Source organism: Nicotiana attenuata, unplaced genomic scaffold (genome assembly GCF_001879085.1).
Source record: "Nicotiana attenuata strain UT unplaced genomic scaffold, NIATTr2, whole genome shotgun sequence".
In the NCBI taxonomy this organism is placed as follows: Eukaryota; Viridiplantae; Streptophyta; class Magnoliopsida; order Solanales; family Solanaceae; genus Nicotiana; species Nicotiana attenuata.
In genome coordinates this window covers 81,884-102,653 of record NW_017671754.1, presented here as the reverse complement: position 1 = coordinate 102,653, position 20,770 = coordinate 81,884, and the positions used below count along the sequence as shown (strand labels likewise).

Genomic DNA, 20,770 nt, shown 5'->3' with positions numbered 1-20,770 from the left:
GGGACTTTGCAGACGCATGAGGTGATCGATGGTGAAGGCACACCCCTCAATTTTGTTTATGAAGAAGTGGAGGAGAATTTCTATCCTCTAGAAAGAGGTATGGATTTGACCGAGGGTCACCTCATATCTCTTACAGAAGGCGATGATGACCCGGTCCAAGGGACCCAACGTGAAGTGATAAGTGTAAACACTTCAAAAAAAACCTCCCCGTGGGTAGTAATCGCTTCCTCGGGCGAAGAATCACCACGTGCTTACCAACCCAGTTGCAATCCTTCTTGACCTTGGGAGGAGACTGTCGGTGATCGAGCATATATATCTCGAGACCGGCTCGCACCGACCCAGTACCGGGGAGGTTTTCTCGACCTTGAAATCAGCACAGATTGAGCACCCGCCAGGAATAAACGCTTCAAGAGGAGGTTCCGCCACTGGTTCCTTGCCGGCCAGCCGTGATGAAGAGGCAGTTTCTTTTTGTGGAACTGTCTTAGAAGTCTTCGCCATTTTTCTATTGAATAAAGATGAAGAAGAGGAAGTTAAAAGGCTATACTTAATGGTTTGGAGAGAAGACAAGCAAGAGTTCTTGCAAAGACCTCAAGAAATCTGGGTACAAGTGTTAGAGAGTGCAAAGATTTTTTAAGAACAAGAGTAGAAGAGGTTTAGATGTAAAGCTTGAATGAATGAAGGATGGAGTATTTATTGTTTTCAAACGACGGTTCAAAGTCTGTAGTGGCTGACCAGCGACGTGACTGACAAGACGTTTCGTCCATTTTTGTCATTCTGACGCAAATTATCGAGATGAGGATCGGGGGCTCATATCGTTTCTCGCTATTTACACTCCAAAAAATGAGGGGACTATCTGTATACGGTCGAATTTGAGCTCATCTATTGCATGACAGATTGGGATTAAAACATAATGAATTGAAGATCGACCCCGGGTTCCATCGAACCAGGATATGAGGTTAGAAAAACCGTCTTCGATGTTACCAAGTCCATGACCCCGGAATCGACCCTGATTCCAAATGAGCCCGAGGTAACATTATCGGACCAGATAATGGAAGGCCGAAATATCCGTAACCGGTCGGGTATTACGGCAGAGATCTCGGCATGTATCAATGAGGAACCGGTTAGTTAGCAAATCATGAGATTTTTTACCTTTTATAAAATTGTATCTAAAGTAGGATTACCCTACTATATAAAGGGGGTCCGATTATTTGCAAGACACATTATTACATGCATCCTAAGGCATTATAATATAATTTTCTTTCTGCAAGCTACTATTCTTCTGTATCTTATATCGTTTGAATTGCATCCAATTCAAGTGAAATTACTTTTAGAGGCTATAATTGTTCAAGTCATACGGTTTGAATTTATTTTATTGTTGTTCACTTATTTATAATTCAATTTAATCGCTTTGCGTCAGATTAAACCACGTGTCCTAAAAACCACTTATAAATTCAATTGTCATTCGATTCTGAGGGTAAACAAATACATTATTCAATACTTATCTGATTTATAAAAACTGTTTACATATTGACATGAAAAACACGTGCAAAACGCATACTGAAAACTAATAGAAACAAATTGCAGGGAAGTTATTACCACTCACCATAAGTGTGACGGTCACGATTCTACGAATTTGGGTCGTGGCAAATGTGTCCTCCAAATTGGTTTCTTTGCATCAACTAATATAAATCATCTACTATCAATGCTTATCGAGATTCCTAAATGACATACATCCAACACAACATTTATTTGCATTTCCTGTTTTCTCTTTTATTCAGTTAAGCTTACTTTCATTTCAGCTCATTTTTCATTATCTTCCAACATGTACAAGTTCCTCACTTTCATTTATTATTATATGCAAATGTCGTGACTTTCACTATAAGATATTTCATCAAGAAATTGAGAAGTGTTAGTTGGTCTATTCGACTGCTACAATTGATTAACTAACTCATTACCTTTTGCCAATACTTATTTAAAATGTATTCCCATAAAAATATTAAAGAAAATAAAAAAAAATGAATCTGTAGAGTTTGCCAATCTGAAAATTTCAATTTCCCTGACATTTCCAACGGTCATATTATGTATAGGTTCATGGGTTTTCTGTTTTCTCATAGTATTTTAATTTAGTTTAAAGCAGGGTTTTCTAAACCATATATATGCCAGCGACAAGAAACCAGAAATTCTTAACAGTTGACAAGTAACCAAATACTACTCCACAACAATTTAAATCTCAGGTGCTCATTTTTCAGTTGATGACAGCTTGAATTTCTGGTTACCCATAATACCCTCTATTCTTGTATAATTGCATTAAGCCCCTTATCAGTTGTCAGTATTGTCACTTTTCCCCCCTTCTTTATCCTTAATGGTAAGTCTTCCTCTCCCCATTCAATCACATCCGACCAAGATTAGGAAATGTGTACAAGAGACTTGAGTTTAGAATATTTTAGCATTAGAATCCAGAACTTAACTATTGAAAAATCATTGTTTTCTTTGCATCCCAATTCATGTGATGTGATGCAGCGTGCTTTCTTTCGTGATTCTTAACTTATAATTCCAAGTTCTTAACTTATATTTCCAAGTTCTAAAGTTAGAAGTTGATAATAATAATAAGTGGCTTAACAATTTTTTTTCACACGATGTATGGTTCTTTTTTGAGTAAAATCTTTGTTTATATTTAGAAGTTCTTAAGGTAATTATAGAAATCAAACAACATAAACAGGAGATTATGAATGCCCTATGTTAGAGTTCATATCATAGTAATATATTTGATAAGAAATAGTAGTGATATATACTTAGATGTATGGACTATGGTTGGATAAAACTTAGGGAGTTGAGAAAAGAATTACAAAGTGATAAGTACCAAACAGACAAAGGGCAAAATAGACAAAGCAAGAAATGGTAAGAACCAATGACCAAGATTCTGACTAATGTCTGTCTAGATGAACCCACGCACACTTTAATGCTACACCTTTGTCTCCTCCTTTGGCTTTTCCCACATTCCAATCCTCATTTTGCCTCTTTCTTTCAAAAAAACTATACTTTCCTTTCTCCCTTACCAAACCCCCCCACCCCACCCCACCCCACCCCACCCCCTCCTCCCCTACCCCACGTTGTTCAAGAAAACCCTTTACTCTCTTCACTTTACTCTCTCAAAACCCCCCAAACCCTCCCATTTTTTGTGTTTCTGCAACTTCTTGCTGTGGAACCAAGAAAAGTAGAGTGTAGATTCAAGAAAGAGAGGTAAAAAGCAAAAGGGTATCTTGTAAAAATGCACCATTTCTTCTTCACCATATTCCTACTGTTGAGCAGCAGCTGCTTCATCTATCAAACAACCTCAAAATCCACCATTGAGCCATGTTCCAACTCAGATACTTGCTCTTCACTTGTTGGCTACACACTCTACACTGACCTCAAAGTTTCTGAGGTGGCCTCACTCTTTCAAACTGACCCAATCTCTCTTCTCACTACCAATGCTATTGATATCTCATACCCTGATGTTGAAAACCACATACTTCCAGCTAAATTGTTCCTTAAAGTTCCTGTTACATGTTCTTGTGTTGATGGGATCTTTAAGTCTGCTTTTGTACATTACAAGACTAGACCTTCAGATACTTTGTCTTTGATTGCTGACACTGTATATGGTGCTCTTGTTTCTGCTGACCAGATTAAGGAAGGGAATCCTAGTGCTGTTGGTTCTGATCCTTCAGTGCTTAATGTTGGGACTAACCTTTGGATTCCACTTCCTTGCACTTGCTTTAATGGGACTGACAATAATCTACCTGCTATTTATATGTCATATGTTGTTAGACCTGTGGATACTCTTGCAGGGATTGCTGCTACCTATTCCACTACTCTTACTGATCTTATGAATGTCAATGCTTTGGGCAGTCCTGCTATTAAGGAGGGTGACATTCTTGCCATTCCCTTGTCTGGTCAGCAATCCTGTCTTCTCACTCTTCTTTTTGTTGTGTGTGTGTGTGTGTGTTTCTGCTATGTAGGTGGTTGAAGTGTTTGATTTGCCATCTGTAGTATGTGGTAAAAAAAAAAAAAGGCAGCCCGGTGTACTATAGTATATGGTGTTTGTGGATATTATACATATAAAAAAGGGTTACCTATAACCTTCTAATGCATATAGAGGATGTAATATGAACTGATTAAGATTTCATGTCCAACATAAGAATCCTCCTTTGTTTCTAATCAACCTTAGGACTTTATTTAGACAATGCTTGTAAAAGAAATTACATTTAATAGTTGATATATTATGCTAAGGTTTATGAAGCAAATGTGAATACAGGTTTGATGTGTTTTTGGGTGATTTCATTTGTTTCCTCTTAAAGAATGTTCATTCTTGGTGAGAACTGCTTAGGATGACCGATGTGGTTACAATTCATAATTGTGTGTGAGATTATGGAGTCAACAGTTGAGAGTCACCTGTAATAATCTTTTCTCTTCTTGTCACAAGGTGTAAGTAAATTACTTAATAGTTCTTGAAAAGACATATTACAGCAGCATAAGCCGAGAGTAGCATGTGGAGAGTTTTTCTTATCCATTTTAGGTGACTAAGAGAACAGGACAGGATTTTTATTCTGAAGATTGGATTTAAGCTTTCTCAGTTGGATAATATATCGTTTCTGGTTAAATCAGAAACAGATACTCTTTCCATTTCTTGTTGTTCGGAAGTATTTCTTCTTCTTAAGTTTCATTGTTTCTTGTTCTTAATTCTTTTTTTAGGTTGTAATTTCTCCAGTAGGAACTGCATTAGAGAAGAGATTTTATAACAACTGCTCTGCCAAAATATTTCATAGTTGGATATCCAGTGTTCGTAAATAAGGATATAACTTCATTTATCTTGAACTTACTAACAGAATTGGAGTAATGTTCCTTGAATTTTTTGCTGAGAGATGTTTGATAATGATAGATGCTGTTATCTTCTATTGCAGCTTGTGCATCTAGCTTCCCAAGATTTGCCTCAGATTATGCCTTATCTGTTGCGAACGGGAGCTATGCTATTACAGCTAGCCACTGTGTGCAATGCAGTTGCGGACCAGGAAGTCGGAAGTAAGTCAGCAGATTTTCATTTGCAGTTATCGAGGTCTTTTGGAAGTTCTGATCATGATATTGGTGGTTATTTGCAGTTTGTACTGCATGCCAGCTTCCTTAGCAGTTTCTTGCTCAAGCATGCAGTGCAAGAACAGCAATCTCATGCTCGGAAATGTTACTGTACAACAGACTGGCGGTGGTTGCAATGTGACTTCTTGTAATTATGGTGGCTTTGTCAATGGAACCATCATCACTACGTGAGCATCATACTTCGATTTTCTACTCTTAATTGCTTAGCTATTATGGTCTCTGATTTCTGTTGCTTGTGGCCTTTGACACACTTTGTATGTCCTTGTGCTGGTTGCAGATTATCCTCATCTCTTCAACCTCGATGCCCAGGTAAATGACATTCAATTGATATTCTTTTTATTTGGTGTTTTAAGAAATATAGAGACCAAAAGCATAACTCTGTTATCTCTTATTATTTCTCTTGGGGGGCACCTACACCTTTTATGTTGTGATTGATAATTTGCTGTAGTCATTCTCATGCATTAGGGTACAAATTTCTATTCTAGTATGCCACATAAATGCAAACATACTTGATGGCTTGCTATAACTTCTTTTGGGCAAATCATTTCACTACACTGTGCCACAAATGTTCTGTTGTTTCTTTTGCTTAACGCATCATATGTTATTCCCTATTCTTCAATCGAAATTTTTTTCAGGACCGCAACAATTTCCTTCACTTGTTGTCCCACCTACTTCGGTAGGCCCAGACTCAATGTTTGCTCCTGCTCCTTCACCTTCTGAATCTGGCGGTGCTCCAATGGATGGTCCACATTCTTCCGTGGTGCCTGCATCTGGCTCAGTTATCGCATTTCCACCTTCAGGTGGACCAAGTGGAAGTGCATCTTCTGCTTGGTCGTTGAACCCTTTAGCTAGTTTTCCAATTGCAATTCTCTTGTATCTGTGTGTGAAATATGCGATCTCACTTCCGTTATGAGTTGATGATCAGGTTGCGGACTTTTTCCTTGCTAGATTGAAGAGGAAGGATGTGGAATCTTGTTTTGCTTTGTTCTTTTCTTCCTATAGGTGTAATTTTCACTGTATACTATTTTATTGTTCCTGAATTCTGTAGTTAATTTAGTGAACTTCTATTTTGTGAAATTTTTATTTTAATCTACATCTGTGGCCACTGGTAACTGTGTCTCCGGTTCTGCATAGTGTAACCTTCCCACATTATAACCAATTAGATGCAGAAAAAATTTAAATTACGTTTCTTTAGACTTTAATTATCTACTATTTGAATTGAGATATGATAATTTGTTGAAGTTATCTTCACATCGTCTTGATCATTTTGCTATTAGATTTGAAGTTATACTGCATTGAGCTGGGCTAGATATGGCTTATTTGGTTGTGTGGGGAAGCTATTAATGTTGAGGAAATGTTTCTGATAGAGAAGCAATTTCATCTCTCATTTAGGAAAGCATATATTCAAAATGGTTGATCAGTCATTTCTCTTTTATGGTTATAGAATTATCACAAGTTTCAACTTTTTGGCACAATTTTGACTCTAGTATTTTAGTACAAGAAAATAGATGGTCGGTTACAGCTTCAGCCTGTTTTAAACATAGATGAAAGTGCCAACAACATTGTTGCTTCTCAACTGCTAAAATATTAACGTCCTTCAACTTTTAATCTGTAGAAACATCATGTATATAGTAAAATGTGACTAGGCCTTTTCCTGTTTTTTTCTCAACAAGTTAATAACATAGACTAATGCCGGAATTGTAAGCACAGAGATAACATAGAGGAAACAATTAAGAGAACCACCATAGTTAAGTACGGATCCAAACTTATAAGACAAGGAAGAATAAAAGCAACAAGAAGTGTTTCACCAATAACTCGTACAACATGAGATAAACAACAAGAATCACAAACGAGATATCGCCTCGTGTACAAGAATCACAACCGAGGTACCGCCTCATATACAACAAGAATCAAAATCGAGGTACTGCCTCATATTCACTTTTCTCAATTTCAATCACAATTTTTCCTTATACCATTCTCACATGCCTTCACAATCCAGCCCCCAAAACCTCAGGAATACCAAAATTTTCATACCCGAATTCAACTGCACAAATCTAATGGCTGATACATCACTCACACCCCATCATCTTACTGAAACACCCATATAGATTTTCCGGCCGCGTAACAAAACCTGAACCTCAAAAGCCTCAAAACCCAGTAATCACCATGCCACTAGCCACGCACCCGCAAACCAAAACTCGAGGTTCTTTCCTAAAATGCACGTCCTTCACATATGATATCCAGTAATGCCAACCTTCTATTAACTTCTGATATCCATCCAGGAGAAAACCATAATGTACAACACATTCCTTATGCCCATAGCAGCCAGCCTACTCCAGTCGTTGCCGAAACCATCAAGAACTCTCCGAGATCCACCCGCACGCAACTAAGCCATCAGGACCGCATCTCCCTAACTCAACCGAGTCACACAACCTGTCCAATCCAAGAGTACTGCCACAAAATGCCAGTAGAGAATTCCTATTCAAAAGGACCAATTACTTCCATTGCTATGTTGACCCAATACCACAGAGCTGGCCCATCTCTTCGGATACTCCTGGGGTGATACTTGTCCCTATCGATATGCAATGATCCCAATCGAAACCCAAATGCAGATAATCCTAGCACGAACCACATAGCCCAAAAGCTCATAAACCACCGCATTTCCTCTAAAGCACCCCGTAATAGCTTAACCAAGCTGCCCACACTAAATAGACCATCTGTGAATCTGAAGTTGTTTTCTCCGACTCCCCTTGATTCTGAAATGTAGATCCATTAATGACGCAGAAATACTGTAAACTCTGACATCATCCTATGCAATATCTCAGATCTGAGTCATATACAAATTTTCGAGAAACCTTTCAATACCCTATATACACATCTCAGGCCAAAACTGATATAACACCTGACTCTACAATCTGCATGCCGCTAGTGGACTCCTCCACTTGGCGCGAAGCCCTGGAAAACAACATCTGATGATCTGCAAAACTAACCTCTACAACTCGTACAACACAAATCACAAGGTACTACAATACCACCAACTATCCTCAATCAACATCCACCTCGTGACCCCACCACGATCTCGACGACTAGTCAACCAATTAAACCTTCCCAAGCTCGTACCCATTAACCAGATGCCGAGACCCGTTGCTCCTCCATGTGAATAACTAAATAGTACTTCAATACCTTCGCATCTTTAGTCTAGACGACACGTTGAGACAATTTTCGTGCATCCCTGGCTCCCTCGTAGCCCATCCACATCATCACGAACCACTGGCGCATAGCGGATACTGAGAGCGCAATATCATACACGAGTGGATGTAAAGGAACATAAGATATATGCTTCAAGCTGAATTGATGTCGTACGACAAGGAATGAAAGAAGTGGAATTTCCTAATAGTTTTGTAGCCCTTCGAAGATAAGTACAGACGTCTCCATACCAATCCGCAAGGCTCTACTAAACTTGCTTATGACTCGTAACACCAACCTAGGGCTTTGATACCAACTTGTCACGACCCAAAATCCCTCCGAAGGAGTCGTAATGGCACCTAGTCCCTATAACTAGGTAAGCCTAACATTAACAGAAATAACGACAATATTTACTAACTTCGAACAATTCCGAAATAGAAATCTTTGTACAATTTATAATCCCAAAACCGGTAGTACAAGTCATAAGCCTTTCTAGGAGTAGTTATACATAATATATACATCACCGTTCCGGAACAAAAGGAAATAATGGAAATAAATGCAATAGAAGGTGACTTCGGAGCCTGCGAACGCCTAGCAGGTGTACCTTGAAGTGTCCAGCCACACAAAGCATAAATCTCAAAACCAACTCGATCCGAAGTATCTGGTTCTGCACAAAAAGATGTGCAGAAGTGTAGTATTAGTACACCACGGTAGTACCCAGTAAGTATCAAGCCTAACCTCGGTAGAGTAGTGATGAGGTCGGGTCAAGACACCTACCGAACACGAAAACCTGAGCAAGGTATGACATAAAGCTAACAAGGTAGGGATATCAAAGTGATGCCAATAACATGAATAAATCAAATTACAAAGAGTAATGACGATAAGGGAAAACACGAATGGCAATGAGAATTAACCAAGTAATTAAACAACAACGCAGTTGGGATACAAACAAGTGTAAATGTGCTCAGGTAGGGAAAAAGATGTCAAATCAACCAAACAAATTATTTCTAATACACGATTTCACTAATTTCATTTCTCGTAATCTCATACCATAAATCGCAACTTCTTACCCTTTAATACACGACATCTTGTGCCCATCTTTCCATCTCACTTTGCACGGCAAAACCACGTGCTACTCGGTACATAATATCTCTATCAAGTGCTAATTAAGATGATCAAGAGATTCCATTTATATATACCATAAAGTAAATTTACAGTTTCTAGACCAAATAGGAAATCAGCGAGAAAGATGAGTTTTGTTTTAGAAATCATTTGAGTGAAGAAAATAACATTTTCGAATAAAATTCAACATTGAATAGCTATTGAATTTAATATAGAATTTATTAAGTAAAACATAATAACAATTCCTTTTTAAGTAAAATAAAAGAAAACCTCAGGCAAGTGAAGAAGATTAAGCTGGGGAAGCAATTGAAATAAAATATAACGATTATTAAAAATAGTAGATACTAAAATATATGGCAAGTTCTAACTTAAGTCACACAAGGAAGCATGATATTAATTCTTTCATTTTAAATCACGATATTACTAACGACTCAGCAGGGCAGGAGGAAATGATTCAACGTAATAAGTTTACTTTGAAAATCAATTCACCGAAATAATAGTATTAGGAAAAAAGCTCAGGAAATGACGGCAAGGCAATAAGTCAATGACAATAACTTGATCCTCAAAACTCAGTGAAAACCAGTAATACAGATTATCAAAGTCTCGCACGAAGGAACTAAAGTCAATACAGCAAAACAGGGGATACCAAAATACAAGATATCTTGCGGCGCGTAACCCGATCCCACCATATAATATCAATATCATAAGTAGTCCTTATTCCACCATATTAATTCACCCTTATTTCACCTGTTGTGGCGTGCAACCCGATCCCATCGTACAATATCAATATCATAACAATAAATATAATATGTTGCGGCGCGCAACCCGTTCCCCCCATATAATATCAATATCATAATTCACCCTTATTTTCACAAAACAATTCACCTTTATTTCACCTGTTGCGGCGTGCAACCCGATCCCACCGTATAATAACAATATCACAATATAAATATCCTCCCTTATTCCACCACCTCCCTTATTTCACCTGTTGCGGCGTGCAACCCGATCTCCAGTACAATAATTTAAATCAACAATAATCATTCAACAACTCAATTACAAGAATTTCTACAATCAATAGTATGAGTACACGGCAACAAGAGAACCACGTAAAAATCAAAGGAATACAACAACCTTTACAAAACAACAAGACAAGTAAGGCATGTGATAACTACGCATGCAATCACAACAATTTGGACATGTAGCATATATGCACAGAGTCATAGAGGAACTCACAATTAAGAAGTAACAAAACAACAAGGAAGGCAATAACTTCAACTAAGGCAAATAAGGCCAAACAATGAGCAAGAGGTAAATAAATGCTAACAACATCAAATAGAGCATGTAAGTGTAACCTAACAATACGATACCACATATTATGACAATTTGATCAAAGGCATGAAAGACTAGACAATCTAACCGGTCAACACCTCATATAAACTGTGTATCTACTCGTGACCTTGCGTACACGGCTTTTACATATCAAGATAGTACAATTGACTCAATTCCTAAGGGGTGATTTCCCCCACACAAGGTTAGACAAGATACTTACCTCAATGCGGCTAACTCAATACTCAATTTAGCTTTTCCTTTACCAATTCACCATCGCTCGGCCCAATCTAGCCAAAGACGACTTAAATACATCAAACAATGCAAGAGAAAATAATTTTAATTAACAAAGTTATGATCCTTACACAATTTACAAAAAGTCAATAAAAGTCAACTCCCCAGTCCCGCACCTCAGAACCCGACAAAATTTATAAAACCCGAGCACCCATTGCGATACGAGTTCAACCATACAAAAATTATCAAGTTCCGATGTCAATTCGTCCTTCAAATCATTATTTTTTATTTTTGAAAGATTTTACAATTTTTCACAGATTTTCCTTTAGATTCTCATGAATTTGATGTTAAATCTAAGATATAATCACAAAATATAGTTGGAAATGATTAGAGGCACTTACCCAATAATTTGGTATAAAAATCTTCTCTCATAATCGCCCACTCTCAGACCTAGGGTTCAAAATATGATAAAATGGAGCTAAGTCCCGAAATGAGAGTCTTAATACCAGCCTCAGATGTCGCATTTGCGACATCCGGATCGCAAATGCGACATAAGTATCGCAAGTGCGAAGGCTGGCCAGCTGTGATCAGGTCGCAAATGCGAGCTTTGAGAAGTTCTCAAAAGCTACAGTTGCGTCGCAAATGCAGAGCTATCTAGTCGCAAATGCGATGAAGTTGTTCGCAATTGCGAACTCCCCTGCCCCAGCCCGGCGTCGCGAATGCGAGAATGATTTCGCAAATGCGATTATCGCATTTGCGATGAAATCCTCGCAAATAGAGACACCAACACAGCTGAACCTCCTTTCAACACTCCGAAACGCGTACGAAACTCATCCGAGCCCCCGGGGCTCCATGCCAAACACCCACACAAGTCTGAAGACATAACACGAACTCGCTCGCGCAATTGGAACACAAAAATAACCTCTAGAACCACGAATCGGATGCCAAAACACATGAAAAATCACACTGAATTTCAAGAACTTCTAGAAGCACAACCAAGCGTCCGAACCATATCAAATCAACTCCAAACGACACCAAATTTTACAGGCAAGTCCCAAATGACATAACGGAGCTGTTCCAACTCTCAAAATCGCATTCTGGCCCTGATATCACCAAAGTCAACTCTCAGTCAAATCTTTCAATCTTCCAAAACTTTAATTTTCCAATTTTCGCCAAAATGCTTCAAATTACCCTACAGACCTCCAAATCCAAATCCGGGCGTACTCTTAAGTCCAAAATCACCACCCGAGCCTATAGAAACCATCGAAACTCCAATCCGAGGTCAAATACTCAAAAGTCAAATCTTGGTCAATTCTTTCAACTTCAAGCTTCTCAAATGAAAGTCACTTCTAAAAATCCTTTCTGAACTTCTCAAAACCCAAAACGTTGATGCACGCAAGTCATAATAAAATGTGTGAAGCTACTCGTGACCTCAAACTGCCGAACCGGATGTAATTGCTCAAAACGACCAGTCGGGTCGTTATAATTTTCTGGATTTTAAGAAATTTGCGTTACTAATTTGTAACACTAGTTATATATTTTGAAAAAGAGGTGCTGATAGTATATAATATATAGATAACATCCCTCCTTTTTTTTCCGTGTCTGTACAAGTTCGTCATACGTAGATGGAGTTTACATAACATTGGGGTGTTGATTACATTTATTATAGTAGTAGCAAAATGGTTAAAAGAAAATAGTTAACCACCCGTATTATTCACTAAAAACGGGTTGGATAATGAACTTTTTAAAAAAGGGTCAAATATGGATAAGGACCATATTATCCATTTAGAAAATGGATAACCAATGGGTTTAACTTTTACATTTGTAAAGCCTCAAATTGGGGGTTCCTCAAGTTTGGGAGACTAGGAATTCTCCCTAAAGTGATCATATTCAATAAGTCATGGATAATATGATTACTCATATTATCCGCCGGTTAATCCGTTTTTATCCGTATTAAATATGGGTCGGTCAAATAATTTATCTATTTTTTCTTTACTCATTTTTACTCGAACCATATCCGACCCGAACCGCCCGTTTGCCACTCCTACTTTATTATTATCTTTTTGAGCCATTTATGGCATACTATGTTTGGAGCTATTTAGGATGTTTCCGCTTTGAGGAATACGTATCTGTTGCATATTTCAACAATGGAGGTTAAAATTGAAAGTGAATCTAAGAGATTAGGGGGAAGAATAATCTCTGAACGATACACTTCAATATCAGTAGACAATTGAGACTAAGAAGAAGAGAGAAGAGTTTATTGATTTCAACATATTCAGCCTTTACAATATATCTTGTCTTTATAGCTATTATCAACTGCTACTGAACTCAATAACAGATTCTTCCTCTAACCACTTCTGACCCCTCTAACTGTATAACTAACTTCTGAGTGAAATGTCTAATCTACCCCTTCTAAATATTTGGCATATAACAACTACCCCTCTCTCCCTACCCTTCCCCCTCCCCCCGTTAAGAGTCCTTGTCCTCAAGGACAAAATGAGGAAACTGATGTAAGGTAGGAGCATCCATCCAAGTGCTGTCCTCAGTAGGACAATTGAACCACTTCACCAAGTATTGTTGACACTACCTGTTGTGCTTAGTAATCACCCTGATTTCGAGGATTCTCTTAGGATCCAATACAATGTGACCATGAGAAGAGAGTGAGACTGGTAAGTCAGAGATCACTGGATTGGAACCAACATATTTCTTGAGCTGGGAAACATGAAATGTGGAATGTATTTTAGCATGAAGAGGTAGCTAGAATTGGTACGCAACAGATCCAATTTTCTTGAGCACCTGAAAAGGACCAAAAATTTAGGACTGAGCTTGTGATAGGAGTGTCCTTTGAGGTACATTTGTCTGTAAGGTTGCAGCCTTACAAAGACCATGTCTCATGGACCCCCCAGAACCCCGGTAGAAGATATTAGGTGTGTCCATACTATGAGGTAAGTTTAATTTTTGTAAATTAGTTGAAGCTTTCACTGATTGTCCTTTAACTAATTCCTTGTGTTTCATTATTGTAGGGGCCAAGATCTTGTGATTTTTGGCGTTGGAGAGATGCAAAAATTGATCCAAGATTAAAATTTGCTATTCCTAGACTGGTGAAGAAAATTGGTGAACTTGAAAGTGCACTGGAAGTGTATGAAAGTGTTGAGAAGCCTAGGAAAAAAATAAATGGAAAGGAAGATAGAGATGCAATTGGAGAAGTTGGAGGGAGAGATTGAGAAGATGAAATGAAGGGAGACGAAGTGGAGGATCAGTTTCGTTAAGTCCAAGATTAGGGAGAAAGTACTTTGGTTTTTCGTGTTGTGTGGATGTGTTATAGCTATAAGCTATTGGTTTCATCTAATATAAGTGAAGAGTCATTCAATGAAGTCGCTTTAGGATCTATTGTGGCAGTAGTATCTTTAGTGTTGCTTGACAAAATTGTAGCATATTTTATAAAAATTTGGTGTAAATTTTGTTGTAATATAGTACACCTTGTTGATATAGTTTGTGTTGTAAAAATTGGCAATATGTGTGCTAAAAATGCAGGCTTTATATTGAATTAGAAATCTGCATTAACCATTGTATATTAGCATCATATTTATGCAAAAAACAGATTAATAACTTTGCAGCAGTGCAATCATTGCATATTTAACAGATTGCAGAATGTATATTGCAGTGATTGCAGAAAATAGATTGCAGTAACTGCTGCATATTTCAGAAAAATATACCTAAACTGAAAAACAGACTTAACAAAATTGCAGTCATTGCTGCATATCATTTCCCAAAATAGACCTACAAATCTACAGTAATTGCTACATATTGTAGAAAAACAGACTTAAACAAAAAAACACAGAAACTGACTTAACAAAATTGCAGTCATTGTTGCATATCATTTCCAGTAAACATATCTACAAATCAACAGTCATTGATGCACATAATACCATAGACTTAAAAACTTTCAGTCATTGCTGAATATAGTTACATACCAAAATAGAAATTCATATTGTATTTATATATACCAACTGCCAAAAGGCAAATAAAAACACTGAAGTACTAAAATCTACTGGGCAATTGATTGGTGCTATTGAACTTGTTTGGCTCAAACAAACTCTTTCAGATGCCTTTGACCTTGTCTCCATTCTTTTCTTAGCTTGAATGTGTTGAAGATTCCTTGAGGTGATAGCTTCTTTACCTTTCCATTTCACTTCTGTTCTTGGTTTATGCCCAATATCTCTAGTCAATACTACAGAGTTCATAGGCACATTTGACATTTTAGGCTATATTCACATAAACAAACTTAGTTAGTTTACATCCAAGTTTGATCAAAAGGAGTTCATAGTCACAGTTGACATTATATGCTTACATTATAGATAGAAGCTCCACTTTCTGTTTCTATAATTCCCATACCAACCATTCTTGGACTTTTATAGGGCGTCCCTCTGCCTATACCAGTAACAATATCCTATAAAAAGTGCATATTATTAAGAATTTAAACATAAAACAGACCTACAAAAGTGCAGTCTATAGAAGTAACTTCAGAGTAATTACCTGTTTTGTTGAACCTCTTGGTCTTCCTCTTCCTGTTCCTGTTTTTGGTATACTTTAACTGAAGGCGTTGATAAAGAATCAACACTTGGTGACTTTACACTGCCAGTTGACCTTGCAGTACCTTGTGCAGCCTTGTGACGACCTTTCTTGTTATGGCCTTTAGCATGACAGTTGTTGCAGGTCATCTGAGTACCTCTTTTGGAAAGCTTTCCTGTTTTGTTTTCAGTTGGTTCCTTCATTCTCACTTCCTTCTACTGGTATAACTGAAGGGTTTTGTGATTGTGGTCACATCACCATATTTTGTACAGGCTGAAGGAAGTGACTGTAGGTCTTCATATAAGTCTCCCTATGGTACCAATGTGCAATGCTCCAATTTTTTGAAATGGATAACAGCTACAGCATGAGCACATGGTATACCCTTCAGCATCCAAACTCCACAGGTGCAGGTTAGCCTGTTCAGATTCACTATATGCCTACTGGTGTGTCCTTCTTTCACTTCATAACCATATTGACCATTCCAGTGAACCACACATTTAATTGATTTTGTTGTGTTCTCATGCAACACTTTCAGTGCCATTGGAGAAATGTCACTGATCCAAGTATCACAGAAATCCCTCTTTTATGCTATTCTTATCATCATCTTCACCATGATCTCTTCAAGCATTGTCATGATAGTCTTATTCCTTGGCCCCAATATTCAAGAGTTGAAAGTTTCAGCCATATTGCTGTCAACACTGTCACAATTGCTGAAATACTTGAAATGTACCTTGTACCATCTCTCTTTGTTATAGTATAGCAGGTCCTCAACTATTTTATCCCCTATTTTCTCCATGTGATCAAGATTTTCTTTAACTCTTGTTCATACGTTGACCTAGCATATCTCCAAAAATAGTTCCTTTTCTCAATGCCTCTTCATTTTTTGACCAGTTTGCTAGGATGTGCCTGACACACATCATATGTTCTGCCTGTGGGAGGATCTCACTATTGCTTTGTCAAGTCCCTACAACATATAAAAGATAAACAATTAAAAGAATAAACAGATTAACAGATTTGAACAACATATTTAATAGAATATAAGTTACCTTCTGCATATCTGTGATAACAGTCAACTCTGTCCCATCTCCAAGATCAAGATCATTCTTTAAAAGGTTCACAAACCATCTCCAATTAAATGTGTTTTCAACTTCAACTACTGCCCAAGCCAATGGCAACATCTGATTATTCCCATCCTTACAAACAACCACAAGTAATTACCCTTTACATACACCTTTCAAAAAATAATCGTAAAACCCAATACACCTCCTACGACCGTCAATGAAGACCTTCTTCAATGCATCAAAGCAGATATAAAATGCTATAAACATTTTCCACCATCTTCATCTGTTTCTTCACTAAGTCTCACAACACATGTATTGCCTGGATTAGTCCTTAGCAACTCATATATATAGTCCAGAATTCTGCCAAACTCCTTAATATGGTCTCCCATAATCTGTTTTAACACAATATTCTTGATTTTTCTTGCAACAGTCGTTCCAATATACACTTCTAACTCCTTTTGAACTAACTCCTGAAACTTAAAGATTCTAATATTTGGTTCAGAAATTATTCTGTCCTTGTATCTTTCTCCTAAGTATTTTGAGTTGCACGGTTTGTTCTTGGTAGTACCATTGCATTTTTTTGGTTAAATTTATTTTTATTCATATGTGGAAACTTTCAAAAAGTCTACCTGCACCGATTAGGAATGGAACAGGCTCCATTCATGAAGAATTGTAGGATTTTTAATTTAAGCATACAAAAAATTTTGACCACTGGTAAGAGGTTAGACTTACACGCCCCTCCTATACAAAATATGCAGACTCAAGGAACATCTAATAGATGAATTCTGTACATGTTTTCCACAAAGAAAGATTTTCTATGTTTGCTAACTCTAAAAGACCGGAATTGTAATCTGTCCATATTCATCTCTCCCCTAGATTCCCTAGGCAGGAGTAGACTGTCATAAATATAGGTAGTATGTGCACACTTAAGTCCCCAGTTAGCCATCGAGTCTTCCACCTTTTTCCTTCTCTTTAACAATGTTGAATACTCCAATTGTCAAAATCTTCCATGTAACACTTTATGTTATCCCATACATCCAAAAGAGTCCATGGTGGATCATTGTTGTAGCTAATCCAATACACTAGCAATTTAGAATAGCACTCAATTTCGGTCTTAGTGATACCATCATTTCTGCACCAATTAATACCAGTTTTAAGGGTCATTGCTTCAGCCATATTGTTGGTCATGCATCCCAGAGGAGCAACATAAGCCATGATCATTTTGCCTTTATCATTCCTAACGATACCACCACCTCCAACAGGCCCTGGATTGCCCTTAGAGCAACTATTTGGGTTTAGCTTAACAAAATCGTTCCTGGGAGGATCTCATTTAACAATCATTGAAGAAGTATGTTGCTTAGCCATATTCATGAATTCATAAAAAATTTTGCAGTTCATATAAGGAGGGATGTTCAAAAATTGCTTATGAGTAATCAAAATAAGTTGTTGATTAATAGCAAGGATAATTCTATAATGAGACATAGCAATGTTTTCAAACCTATTTTTGCATCTGGATTTCTAAATATGTCAAGTAATAATACCGGGTAAAATTTGTAGGCAAAGATCTTGAATAGGATTATTTCCTTTAGTCAACCACCAATTGATGATGTGGTGCCTCGGACTAGTAGTCCTTTGTACAATACCAAACTGTTGGTTGAAGTGTTTCCAGAAGCTACTGCCGACCGTGCTGTTAAGGAACAAGTGCTCTATATCTTCTTGTTTATGATCCGTACAAGAGCACATAGATGGAATAGAAATCCCAAATTTATCATGTTGACATCCACTGCAATTCTATTCCTGAGAAGTCTCCACAAGAAAAAGGAGATTTTAAAGAGTACTTTCTTGTGTCAATTCATCTTGTTGACTAATGAAGTACTTCGGTGTGTTCTAATACAATTTCATGCCGATTTACAACTAAATTTACCATCAGTCGTGGCTGTCCATATAGGTCTATCCACCAGGTTGGAAGAATTAATAGTAATATTAAGCATCTGAGACACCACTTTATCTGGGAGGACATGCCGAAGTTTTGTAGTTTTCCATTCTATATTAATAATATAATCACTTATTTGGCCTTTAACAGAAGTAGAAGCCCCTCCAAACTGAGCTAAATTGCCCAATTCAGACCAATTATCCCACCAAAAGTTAGAGTTGCCTTTATTGATTCTCCATAGAATCAGATGATCTACTTTGCTCCTGATATTCATAAGCCTTGTCCAAAAGTGAGACTGATTGTAATTCACCTTCCTTGCACATGGATGAATTCTTCTTGCATACTTTGCATTCAAAAATTCTGCCCATAAAGAGCTATTGGTTCTAATTGCCACCATAATTTAGCACCGAAGCCGTCTGAGATGTCTTAAAGAGATCTAACCCCAACTCCACCTTCCTTAGTAGGGAAGAATAGTCTATGCCATGCCACCCAATGATACTTCTATTTGCCATCCTTTCTGCCCCATAAAAGGTTGGCAAAGATTTTTCTCTATTTGCTTGAGAATGGTTTTCGGGGGTTGACAGATAGAGAGCAGGTGGACATGCATGGTTGTTAATATATGCTTAATTAATATTGCTTTTCCCCCTTTGGATAACATATTGTAGTTCCAAGCACTCAATCTCTTCAGAATTTTGGTGGCCATATCTGTAAAATATTGAACCTTCTTCCTTCCAGAGAATATAGGACACCCTAATTAGGTGATAGGGAACTCTTTGCAATGTACTTGAAGTAAGGCAGAAATAATTTCAATTCTTCTGTTAGAGACCTCGTCACTCGTTAAAAAGCAGTTCTTTTTTCTGTTAGTCATTGCCCTGAGTTTTATTCATATTTATTCATGCACTCCATTAGTAGCTTCAATGTGTTAGTTTTACCTGGACAAGAAATAATAAAATCGTCAGCATAAGCAAGATGATTAATCTTAGGTGCTTTGGGTTGCATATAGAAACTAGTGAACCTAGGGTCCTCGTAGAGTTTATTAAGCATTCTAGATAAAGATTCAGCAGCTATAATAAAAGGAGAAGGAGATATAGGATCCCCCTATTTCACTCCTCTGTATGATTTAAAGAAGCCATTTCTCTTTCCATTGATCACCACTGTATACCACATATTGGAGAGTAGATACCAGATAATATAAATCCACTCCTCACAAAAACCCATTCTTCTCATCACTGAGCATATAAAGTGCTAGGACATTCTGTCATAGGCTTTGTTCATATCAAACTTGATGACGACATTGCCCCCCTTGTTTGGTTTTTTAACCTCATGAATTATCTCTTAAGCCAACAAATTATTTTTGCCAATAGACCTACCTTTCACAAAATCACTTTGATTCAAAGAAATAATCTTAGGCATTATAACAGAAAATCTGTTGTTAAGAACATTTGAAACAATCTTTTGAGTAACATTACTCAAGCTAATAGGTCTAAACTCAGAAAAAGTTTGAGGTGATTCAACTTTAGGAAGGAGAGCTAGACAAGTATTAGTAAAGAATTTAGGAAGTTGTTCTCCATTGAGGATAGCCTTCACCATATTAATAATATCAGTAGCCATAATATCCCTTTTTTTTTGAAAAAATAGACCATTAAATCCATCAAGACCTACCACACTATTAGGATTAATGTCAAAAACTGCATCTTTCACTTCTTGTAAACTGGGGGTTGCCAAAAGAAAATCATTATCAGAATTGTCTATCATTTTTGGGATGGAATCAAGTATGCTCAAGTCAAGGAGGTTATACTCTTGGTGAAATAAGTTCTTATAAAATCAACAACGGCATTTTTAATTTCCTCATCACCTTCTATCCAATTGTCCTCGTGCTTAATCCTATGGATCTGAAAGATACTTCCTTCTGCCTCTCACTACTCAATGGAAGAACTTAAAGTTTTTATATCCTTCAATATACCATTTGAGATTAGCTTTTTGTCTCTAGAAGGCAGCAACTTGCTTATGGTGTTGTATTAAATCAGCTCTGGCTTGATGTAAGTTCATTATATCATTTTGGCTCAAAGAAATTATATAAATCTCTTCACAGTGGTTCACCCTTTCTTCTAGTTGTTGTGTTTTAATAAAGATATCACCAATATTATTCTTAGACCATGCACTAAGAGCATTGTTGTTGTTCTTCATCTTATGGTGGATATCCCAG

General features: G+C 37.3%; 1 protein-coding gene across 1 annotated transcript; it reads left to right on the top strand.

The window, feature by feature from the left end:
- Positions 1-3,078: 3,078 nt before the first annotated feature.
- LOC109210032 (lysM domain-containing GPI-anchored protein 1-like) lies at positions 3,079-6,261 on the top strand. Its single transcript, XM_019373402.1, has 5 exons — positions 3,079-3,932; positions 4,941-5,058; positions 5,136-5,297; positions 5,408-5,439; positions 5,766-6,261. Exons 1-5 carry the CDS (start codon positions 3,269-3,271, stop codon positions 6,041-6,043), a joined length of 1,254 nt encoding a protein of 417 aa, XP_019228947.1. The 5' UTR covers positions 3,079-3,268; the 3' UTR covers positions 6,044-6,261.
- Positions 6,262-20,770: the final 14,509 nt, after the last annotated feature.